This window comes from Coenobita brevimanus, chromosome 46, assembly GCF_032717465.1.
Source record: "Coenobita brevimanus isolate Jiangsu-jjx chromosome 46, ASM3271746v2, whole genome shotgun sequence".
Classification (NCBI taxonomy): Eukaryota; Metazoa; Arthropoda; class Malacostraca; order Decapoda; family Coenobitidae; genus Coenobita; species Coenobita brevimanus.
This window is the reverse complement of record NC_136999.1, coordinates 20776038-20787871: the sequence shown is the minus strand read 5'-3', so window position 1 is coordinate 20787871 and position 11834 is coordinate 20776038. Positions and strand designations below refer to the sequence as shown.

The window sequence follows — 11834 nt, the reverse complement described above, 5'->3', positions numbered from 1 at the left end:
TAACTTTCGCCATCTTTTCACTCATCAAAACACTGCTTTGCTATATAACTATTGGATTGCAACGTACAATATACTTCTTTATGCCTTTTTAGTACTTAACGGTATCTCACCAAAACATACTATTTGGTTTTTCAAAATATCTGATGATGGAAGAATTAAAATTAGGGAAGAGAACTACCGTAGGATTGCGGCCATGTTTCTTCATCTTGTTCACAGCGTTTATAATGTATAGATCTACTTTGTTCTACCAACTTAAATCTATATAAATGAACTGAAATGTTGATTGAAATAGTTGTGGTATATGTATAGGGAATACATATACAACAAAAGAAGGTGGTTGGTCTTGCCACACACCTTCAGCATATACAGTTATGTCACCATAAAATAAATTCGGTTTCAGGAATCGGGACAATTCATCACAAAAATAACAACACAATTCGCCGTCAGGATGATTCCCCGTCATTTATTAAATTATCGGTTTATTTAGCAAGTACACTAGTTTTTTTAATTATGTAAGTCATAAAAGTGATGGTGGTTTATTGTTTTGATAATAATGTAAAGTATAGTATCAAATAATAGGTATCAATAGTGGGTATTAACTGAAAAAAATATCAATACTGTATATTAAAACGCGAATCAGGCGATGTACGATCTTTCACTTCATCGTTTAACAAGAGGCTACATACAAGTTGGCGTGGTTTGTCAACTATCTGGATGGCAGGAGTTATGTCGTATCTGTTGGTGGGGCCACTTCCTCTCCTCGTCCCATCCGTAGAGGGGTGCCCCAAGGCTCAGTTCTCAGCCCCTTGCTTTTCAATGTTTTGATGTCAGACCTGCCCAACCATCCGGACGTCTCCACATTGGTTTATGCAGATGACGTGACTATCATTAGCAGGGACACCACCATGGAAGGTGCACAGAGGAGACTTCAGGCGGCTGTCTCAACTCTAGAGGACTGGGTTCACCAATGGGATCTGGAGATCGGGGTGTCAAAGTGTGCCGTGATGGCCTTCACCTTGCGTCGCATGTCATCTCAGCCGGTGGTCAGGATAGGCACTGAATCTCCTCCTGTAGTCCGTACTCACACCTTCTTGGGACTTCGTCTGGATGGGCCAGTCCTTACGTGGCGTCACCACATAGAATACCTCCGAACATCCTGCGCCAAGAGGCTAGACGTCATGAAGAGTGTAGCAGGGTCTAAATGGGGTGCCAACCGTGACCTTCTTTTAGGCTACTACCGTGCTGCCATCTTGGGATAGATTAACTACGGGTGCTCAGTTTATGGTTCAGCATCCTCCACTCAGTTGCGAAAACTTGACCCGATACAAAACGCCGCCCTACGCATTGCCCTGGGCGCATTTTGTTCTTCCCCCGTGCTGTCCTTGCAGGCGGAGAGTGGTGTCCCTCCTCTACATGTCACCAGGTCGAAGCTCGTTTGCCGCCGCTACCAGGCCATACAACACTCCTCCCGCCATCACCCTTTACCAGTGCTCTTCGAGGAGGCGGGTGTCATTTTGTCACATCCTGCTTGGCCTGTGAGGTCCCGCCAGCCACTCTTGATCAGGGCTCTCTGGGCGTACAGGTCCCTCTCACTGCCACCACCACTCCGTCAGCCCCTCCCCTCAGTGCCCCCAACACCGCCTTGGAGGGACCTCTCATCTCTAGTATCATTCTGCCTGTCGGAGTCTTTTGACAAATCTCAAGATGGACATCTAGCACCAGCATTGTACAGAGAGCTGTCGGACACGGTGTATGCGGGATACTTTGAAGTATTTGCTGACGGTTCACACACCACAACACCCGCAGCATCTGCTGCAGCAATATACTTAGTGGACCTTTCTCTCTGCCAAACATGGCGCTTGGCTGCACTTCATGATAGTGTCACGTCGGAACTTTTCGCCCTCTTCAAGGCCTTGGCCTTCATCAAGGCACATCTCCAACCCCAGAAGGTGGTCATTTATACAGACTGTCTGGCAGCATTGCACCTTATTGTGTCCCCCAAGGCACAGTCAGCGAGACATCTCCTCTATGAGATCCAGACCTTGCTGAGTCAACTTCTCCAGGAGAATTGGGTACTTCGCCTACAGTGGATACCATCTCATGTGGGCATCAGGGGCAATGAGATAGTCGACAGGGCTGCAAGGCTGGCTTTGACCTCAGCAGCAGTGGAGACTCTTCCACTTCAAGAGGCAACTTGTAGCAGGCTTCTGACGGTTGCTAGTGGAAAGGCCTGGGACTCAGAATTGGCAGCAGAGCTCCCCTCCTCCACCTTAGGGGCTTACCGCACGGACTCCTCCTGTCACCCTTGGGCCCGTTCCACTGCTCGTGCCTTGGACGTGGCACTCACCAGACTGCGCATTGGACACGTTGGTCTGGCGTCCCATCTCCACCGCCTACGCCTGGTGCCGGACCCTTACTGCCAGTGGTGCAGAGATCAAGAGGAAACAATTGCCCACTTTCTTTTGCACTGTCCAAGATTTCACTCCATGCGCACAGAATTGAGGGATCGTCTGTCTATCTTAGGTGTGCAAGACTTCACTCTGCCAGTACTCCTTGGAGGTGTGGGTCTGAACAGTACCCTAAGGTATCCTGTCATTCGTTTGGTGTGTGTCTTCTTAAGGAAGTCCAGGCAACTGCATCGCATCTAGGCAAGACATCTGCTCCATAAGCCACCGGAAGGGCTCCTCCGACCCCCTCGGAATTGAAAGCCCTAACTCAACACCAAGAACCAAGAACCAAGGCTACATACGAGACATTGCCATTTATATAAATGCCTAATGACTTTACGTGAATGATCAACATACTTTAGAATTATACGATTAATCTCCGTATTACGTCTATATAAATATGAAAGTTTGAGATTCTCAGCCTACTGTATCCAACATTTACAGTAAGTTTCACCCGATGTCAGTTGTCACCGCTTGTTCAGATTAGAGGCTGAGCTTGGACCACCAGAAGCATAATCAACGGCGGGGGAAAGTGTTGGAATTATTTTCGTATTTGGTTTTGTTATGTTAAGTGTTTTTAGGTCGACTTCTCGCCCTGAAGACACTAGCTACTGAGCAGGGTCCTCTTTCGAGACCGGAACGAGAACACCTTAACAGAGGAAATGGGCATAAAAACTCAGCAGGCTACCTTAACTCATGTGTTCCCTTAATTCAACTTCCTTACAATATACATACTATGGTATACAAAATGAGGCACAGGTACAGTGACATGAATACTAGTGGCAGTACTCACAACTGTATGTCTTTGAGAGAGGTGAAGTCAGTGAATGGACAGCGAGGTTGGATGGTGAGGAATTGGAAAATGTGAGTACGTTTAAGTACTTGGGTAGTGTGATGAGTAAGGATGGAGGTTTGGAGGGTGAAGTGCTTGAAAGGGTACAGCAGGGAAGAAAGGTTGCTGGTTCTTCGAAAGCAGTGATAAGAAACAGAGAAGTGAGCATGGAAGTGAAAAAGTTACTACATGACAGTATTGTGATACCAACTCTAACGTACGGAAGTGAAGCTTGGACGTTGTTGGAAGGACATAGGTCAAGAGTGAGAGCAGTGGAAATGAGTTATTTAAGAGGAGCCTGTGGAGTCACATGGAGAGACAGGCTGACAAATGAGGATATAAAGGAGCATTGTGGTGTGGATGTGGATGTGATAGGACGCGTTATGAGGAACACACTGAGGTGGTTTGGCCATGTGGAGAGGATGGAGGGTGAAAGACTGACGAAGAGAGTGTATGTGAGTGAGGTGGAGGGGGGAAGAGGGAGGGGGAGGCCGAGGATGAGATGGAGGGATGAGGTGGAGAGGTATATGAGAGAGGGGTGTGTGAGTTGGGAGCAGGGCAGTGAAATGGCGGGGGACAGGGCGACTTGGAGGCGATTTGTTTGTGGCCACCCCAAACGGGATTGAGGCATCTGGCAATAGATAGATAGACAGATAATACTCACAACACACGTATACAGCTGTTCATACAATGGGATTACCCTCAGTCTGGAATACATTTTTTTGTGTGTGAGGAAGAAGGAACCAAAGGCCGTGAGCCCGCAAAATTGTTCCTACCAGGAGACAAAATACAAGAAAGAGTCAAATTCAAGATCCTGTCATTTCGAGATGCATGGATACACTGCGTCTGAAAGACTGGAGATCATAGGAAGCAGGAAATACAGACAGAGGTGACCTGTTCCATAAATAAAGGACTGGGAGTAACGGTTAACGCTTGCATTAGAGTTGGACAGAAAAGAGAAGAGAGTTTGCTGCTAGACGCGCCCGTCGCAGAGGTGGAGGAATGCATGCAGACAGTTCGGTGGAGCCGTGACCACTGAAGTAGCGATAGAAAAGATAAAGATGCAACAGTGCGGTGATGAGACACAGGTTGAAAGGAGTCAATAAGAGGAGGAAAGTTAATGAGGCGAAAAGCTTTTGACTCCACCTTATTAAGAAGAACTGTATGTCGGAAGCCTCCCCACACATGAGAGTTATAATCCACACAGGGGTGGATAAAACCCCTGAGCAGGGGTAAAGAAGGAACGGAGTCGGCTTAGCACACATAATATATAGAGGCTTGGAGATACAGTTCATATATTCTTTTTCCACAGTCCTTGTGTATAGTTCCTTGTTTCTAGGCTTAAGTAATGCACATAGTACATCAGAGTTCACTGTTCTTGGTAATGTTTACTAATAGCTTTCACTGTGTCAGTGTTCTGAGTTCAAACACAGTATGAGTATGGTCAGTCTCTATTTCTTGGTGGGACACAGAATTGCACTATAGGGTCTCTTGGGCTGCTGAAACCTGGGTCTTTAGTCGAGGTGGCGGCCGGGCATAGAGGGTGGGCCCACGGGCGTGCCTTCCCATAGGAGGCACGGGACTACTGCAGGGGGCGTAGAGGCCCGGGGGCGGTCCTCGTCAGGAATGCATGGAGGCTCCCTCCTAGCAGAGCCTCGACCTGGGGAGTGGCCCTCGGGACTGGGGCCGAACAGGGTCAGCAGTCGTTCCTGATCCCTCCTGCTCCAGGCAGAGGCCCAGCATCGGGAGGAGCCCAGGAGGTCACACCCTGGGGTCCGGGGGACGTCCTTGGGACTGCAGTCACCATGCTGCTGGGGTGCCATCAGGGGTTAGCTGTGGCATCCCCTCCGGGTGTGATCCGCGGGGCATGGATCCCCACCATGGCAATCGGGTCCTGCCACCACTCCTCGAACTGCAGCTCCACCTCGGAACCACACTTGTGGAGAGAGTGGGGAAAACATCCCACACGGCCTCTAGGTGGAGGGCAGGCCATGCCAGGGACTCCATCTGACAGGGAAGCCCTAGAGGCTGTGGATGAAGTGCGTACGATGACCGGCCCTTCCCCGACACAGACAGTGGCCAATGCCGCAGGTCTGCCTCCCTCTGGTACACCAGCCGACGTGCGTATGGTGGCCGACATGTCCAACCTGGGGCATACGGTGGCCGCCACCATGGGGCTGGTTCCATGTGTGGCTGCGGCAGAATGGCGTATGGTGGCCGACCCTTCCCCAACATGGACGGTGGCCGATGTCACGGTGCTGCAGGGGGCAACAGCAGGCCGATCTACGGTGGCCGATCCTTTCCCGACACGGACGGAGGCTAATACTGTGGTGCTGTTTGGGACTGTGCTAGCACAAGTCCCATCCCGATCCTGGTGAAGGCTGGCCCGGCAGAGATGTAGTTGGCCATTACTGTGACAGTGCTGTTGGTCATGTTGAAGGGAATAGGGGCAAGGGGTCGTGACATACCAGGGCCCGTCTCGCTCGGACCCGGTGTATCCCTTACCTGCCCCACCGTGGTGTCTTCCTGGGGTGGGGGTGGGATTGCGGCTCCGTCTTAGGGAGGGGAATTCCTCGGGGGTGCATATCTGTTTCCAAATTGTTGCATGACCTTGCCAGACGACCCATGCTAAGCAGCACACATAACTGTGACCATGAGTGATATGACAAAATAATGACAAAAAAAAAAAAAAAAAAAAGCCCCCTGCTAGGAAAACTTAATTTTAGTTGAAATTTATAGGAAAATCTGAGGTGGGACACTCTTAGTTTATGAACTGACATGGAAATGTTATTGGAAAGGATGGAAACTGGATTATAAAAGTGAAACCTGGAAAAAAAAAGGGGGGGTCTAGTATAGTAATTCTGTCATGAATGAAATATAGGACTACATAATAGATAGATAGATAAATAGATAGATAGAGAGACAGATAGAAGCAGGAAGTCAAATGATGAGAAGGTGTTGTGTCTGCGAGAATCTAGCAGCGCTAAACATGCTTACACGGAGGAAAGCTGACGACAGCGGCCAGTAAGGAGATGATGCAGTTAGCTGTCAGCAGTCCTCTCGTGAGAAAGATCTGTTGCCATGAGGAACATACGTGACACACCCCTACTACACCAGATTTTAGAAAAGAGAGTTTAGAAGGAGACAAGCGACCCTAGAGAGAGGTCGAGACGGAGATTAGCCTTAGAACAGAAAGAGAGAGAGATAGCGAGACAGGGAGGTAGCTACCCGGGACTTATACTCTTATACCTGTTTAATATTTCCAAGACAAATAAAAATAGTCCCATACTATTCTTTACCTCTCCTGTCACTACATGACATCTGGTGGGGAAACTACTACAAGATATAAAAGCCGCTCGACCACAAGTCTAAAATATACTTCTCTACAAGTAACTACAAAGTCTTTATGACATTTGGTGGCAGCGAACGTATACGAACCTCGTCTACGAATCAACATTAAATTCCTACAAAATATCAAGATTGAAAACAACCAACAACATCAGCTCCTGACAGTATTCTCTCCATCCTGCCCCCTCCGTCTCCCAGATCATTACGCTGATGCAGAGGTCAAGAGATCACTCGACGCCTTGCACGTAGCTTAACGACAAACCAGCAAATCTGCGGACATCGTCTCCGAATTGAAAGCAAATTTCTACAAAAGCAACCGAGACTACAAGATCAACTACAGCCATCTACAATCAACTACAGCCATCTACAATCAACTACAGCCATCTACAATCAACTACAATTAACAACTCTACGTCGTCTGTATAATCTTCTACACGCACCTACAAGTAGCGGCAGTCTTCATCCCTCAACGAGTAAATCACTAGAGAAAAGGACCGAAAAAACTTCCACATAGAATAAAGGGAACAAACAAACGAAGAGTGAGACATGACTCACAACTCATCTTACTCACTCGTCTTCACTCAAGTTACTCATCGCTACTCATTCACTCACCACAGCTACCAGTGTGGGAAGCCGACGTCACCATGTGCTGAGATGACATCACAACGCGAGTCTGCCATGCCAAGCAACGTGTGACTGACACCAGGCACTTCTCACCCACTACTCATTACTCATTATTCACATAGCTCCTACTCATATTCACTTATTTTCACAGTTAAGTTGGAAATTCGACGTTCTATGCTGAGGTTTGCTTGGAACAGCCGTTAACCACTACAAATACCAGGCCATGGAGTTTCCTGAGTAATATCGTCCATCAACACACCACTAGAATTATCAAGAGATCTTCAATCAAACCTGTATTTTCTTCCGAGATCGACTTTTGTATCGACACACCTCTACGATCTGTATCAAGTGGGTAAAATTATACTTGCTCATTTCTTCTCAGTGCTAAAATTAGCTATATTCAACTTATTTACTCATCTAGTTTGCTAGGACATAAATAAACAAGAGGCGTATTTCATAACATCATATCTTAATGACAGGAATATTTTCGCCACCACCCACGTTAATACCAGATGACACACAAATTGCCACAACATCAGACTCACAATTAAGAGACAGCCCACCCATTGTACAACCCACACCACACGTTATAGATAAGGAAACAAATACGGGAGTTTCGGATGATGAGTGGGAAACCCCTTCAGACGTAGAGAGTATCGACTTTGCAGCTGCCTTGAATACGTATGCCAATATACTTAACAGGGTTCACCGGTTCGGTCATACATATTCTACCATTCCCTCACATAACGATAAACTCGTACAAGTTGAATTAACAGGGCAATCATTAAATATGAATCAAGAAACAAATACTGCTGATCTAAAAACCACACCTCACGTTTTTGTGTATCACGAGGATAAGACTGCCCCAAAATTCTCTGGCACAGACAAGGATCGCATTGATGTCATTTCATTAATCAGTCAGTGCGAACAAATGTTCATCAAGCGCCACATACTAGATGAACAAGAGAAAATTGCTATTTTTTCATCTTGCATAAGCCAGGAAAGATGTCCAGCAAGCAATTTATTGTGCTCCGATAAGCTACATCGTGCTAGGACATATGATGAATTTAAAACTGAATTTCTGAAGAAATTTTCTGGAGGTATGAACTTCTTGCCAGGTATAATTCCAGAATTACATAAAATTGTAGATCTTGTAAGGGAGCACACTACAAACCATGTGCTCAGTGAAATAACTGCTGATGTCTCCACAATCAAGAGAACCCTATTAGCTACTCTGGAGAATTCTAAGTGGATAACAGATGATGGAAAGATGTCCCCAGACCTCGTAGTGGACATCATTGGTTATGTAGCTGCCTTGTGTAAATTACCTGATAGAACCCTTAAGATCGCCAAAACAATCGCGTACACCCCGGGAATGTGCTTACTAGACTTAATGAACGAGGTAGAGATGCAGTGCAGTAAAGCAGGTGTGGTCGACACACATGCACATTCTGGTTGAATCAGGGTACCTGAGACAGTATCTGCTGTGAAAACATCAACACCGACCCCAAACAGAGAACAAAATCGATCGCGACCAGAAATGAGGCAGCCCAAACAAACAAAGACGCCTAGACCTCGTTCCCACACGCCTTCCTACAGGCAGTTTCATAAGTTTTCGCGCAGCCCGAGCAGGTCTCGCGCCATAAACAACACTTTTTATGGGAAATCACCTCGTAGGTCACAGTCAAGGGATAGGTCCATTCTGTGTCATTACTGTGCAAAACCAGGACACACAAGGTATGAATGCTTTATCAAGGCAAAAGAGGATAATCAAAAGACACAAGGATTTGGTCCTTACTGGAGGCATCATAGATACCAAGGGCACTGGACTAGTGATTGCAAAACAGTAGAAAAAATTGTGTCTATGTTCAAATCGGGAAGACCAAGTCATGACAAAAAACGAACAAACGTAAAGAAGAACAAGGTTAAACTTCACATAGGAGGCATGTTGGGAAATGAGTGTATCTTGATACCAGCTGTATGTGAGGATCAAAACGTTTCCTTATTTTTAGATACAGGCTCTCCAGTGAACTTAATAACACATGAAGAACTAAATAGAATTCTTAAAAATAAAAAGAAAGTAACTTTTCTGGATGAAGCTGATTTAGAATTATACACAGTAGATGGTCAAGAGATTACAGTAAAAGGTATGATAAGATTAAATCTCAGTTTCACAGAAACTACAAGACCATTCTCTGCATTGTTCTATATCGTTGAAAACTTAGCAATTAAAGCTCATATGTTACTGGGCTTAAGATCCATGAGAACTGAGAACATAACTATACTCCCACAAATGAATGGAATAGACTTTGATAATGAATTCATAGAGGAAATACTTTCAGAGCCCTCACCGATTGGTAGAAGAGAGCCAAAAAGAATTGGTAATATTAAAGGCTTTAACAAACATACACAAACAGATGAGTGTATAGATCCACTTACACCAGCAACCCCATCCTCCAGAATTAGTGACCCAGATAACAGTACTGATTTATCAATTTTTCCAGCCCATCTCACTAATGATTTGGTTATACCACCTAATTCATACATGAAGGTTACCATAAAGAGCAAATTACGGAATAGTACTGTTCTTGTCTTAGAAGAATTATGTAAAGTAAAGGGATTTTCAGTAGAAAACGCATTATGTCATACGAACGACGAAGGGCTAACTCAGATATTCATTATTAATCACATGAATGGGGAAGTTCAGTTGAAGAAGGGAACTTGCATAGTTAATATTGAAAAATGTTTCGCCCCTGTGAAGGAAATAAATATTGGTGGAGTAACAAGTGAGATAAAATCTACGGATAGAGAAAGGATAAAAGAGACTTTAATTCACTCAGGTGAATTTGACGAAGAAAATGATTTGTTAACCCTGCTGGAAACACACAGGGACACCGTAGCATTGCCCGGAGAACAATTAGGGTGTACTAACTTGATTAATCACATGATTAATGTGCACCCAGAAACACCACCAATTTTCGTACCAGCTTATCGCATACCACACTCCCAACGTACACTTGCAAATCAGTATGTCGATGAAATGTTAAAGCTTGGAATTATTGAGCCTTCAGTTTCTCCGTGGAACGCTCCCCTTTTCTTTGTGCCCAAGAGAAATGGAGAAATGCGTGCGGTAGTAGATTACCGTAAACTAAATAATCACACAATCCCAGACAGATTTCCCATGCCATTGCTAAGTGATGTTCTACAGAATATTGGTCCTGAGAATAATATATTCTCGACCATCGATCTCCTAAACGGATACTATCAGATTCCGGTATCTCAGGAGTCACGTAAATACACTGCCTTTTCAACAAACAGAGGCCATTATCAATATACAAGAATGCCAATGGGACTGAGGACAGCCCCCGGTACGTTCCAGCGTCTTATGAATTACGTATTGTCCGGAATTTTAGGACAAGGAATATTTGTTTATCTTGACGATATTATTATCGCAACGAAGAATATTAAGGATCATCTCAGGAAATTAGACTTACTCTTACAAAAGCTTAGTGATGCTGGATTAAAAATTAAACTTTCTAAATGCAAATTTTGCTTTAAGGAAATAAATTTCTTAGGCCACAAATTAAGTTCTGATGGTATTCACACCACTGATGACAAAATACAGGCAGTGAGAGATTTTCCTGAACCCACTACGACTGACGAAGTTAGACAATTTTTAGGTCTGGCTGGGTACTATAGGTCCTTCGTACCACAGTTCTCTCATATAGCCTTCCCTCTATTCCAACTACTCAAAAAGATGCTGTATTCCAATGGGAAGAAGAACAAAAAAGGGCATTTAACAATCTAAAAATTAAACTAACGAATGCACCTTGTTTAGCATATCCGAATTACACGAAATCATTTCTTATTTGTACAGACGCATCAGTTAAAGGATTAGGGGCTGTACTGATGCAGGAAGATAAAAGAGGAAAGAATCAACCAGTTGCATTTGCCAGCAGACAGACAAGAGGTGCGGAGAAAAATTATAGCACTACAGACTTAGAGGCACTTGCAGTGATTTTTGCATTACAAAAGTTTCGAGATTTGGTATATGGTTACGAAATCCACTTATTCACCGACCATAAACCACTGGTGGGTATGTTTAAAGAAAAACTCCTTTCTGGGAGGAGAGCAAGATGGAAATGTACAGTTGAAAACTACAATGTACAAATACATTATATACAAGGTAAAATGAATATAGTAGCTGACGCATTACCTAGGAACCCGAACACAATTCAGGTCGCGGCGTTAGATCTCAAAGGAAATATCCCAAACCACGAGGATATCGCAAAGGCACAAAGACTTGACCCAGTATGGTCAAAAGTAATATACAAGTTAGAAAGTGGAGATGACATACAATTACCCAAACTGCATGTCCCACTTGAACAATTCACAATGGTCAATAATACATTATACAAAATTAACTCTAAACAACCAAAACGCCAAAGAAATACTAACCAGTTGGTAGTACCTAATGACATGATACCCCAAGTATTACGAATGATACACGACAGCCCACATGCAGGACACCCTGGAAAGGATAAGACATTCAACCAAGCCCAGCTATTATATTACTGGCCTTC

General features: G+C 44.8%; 1 protein-coding gene across 1 annotated transcript; it reads left to right on the top strand.

Moving 5' to 3' along the window:
* The first annotated feature begins 824 nt into the window (after nt 1-824).
* Nucleotides 825-4717, top strand: LOC145398669 (uncharacterized). Its single transcript, XM_080271474.1, has 3 exons — nt 825-1239; nt 1291-2584; nt 4693-4717. The coding sequence occupies exons 1-3, from the start codon at nt 825-827 to the stop codon at nt 4715-4717; spliced, it is 1734 nt and encodes a 577-aa protein (XP_080127600.1).
* The last annotated feature ends 7117 nt before the right edge of the window (nt 4718-11834 follow it).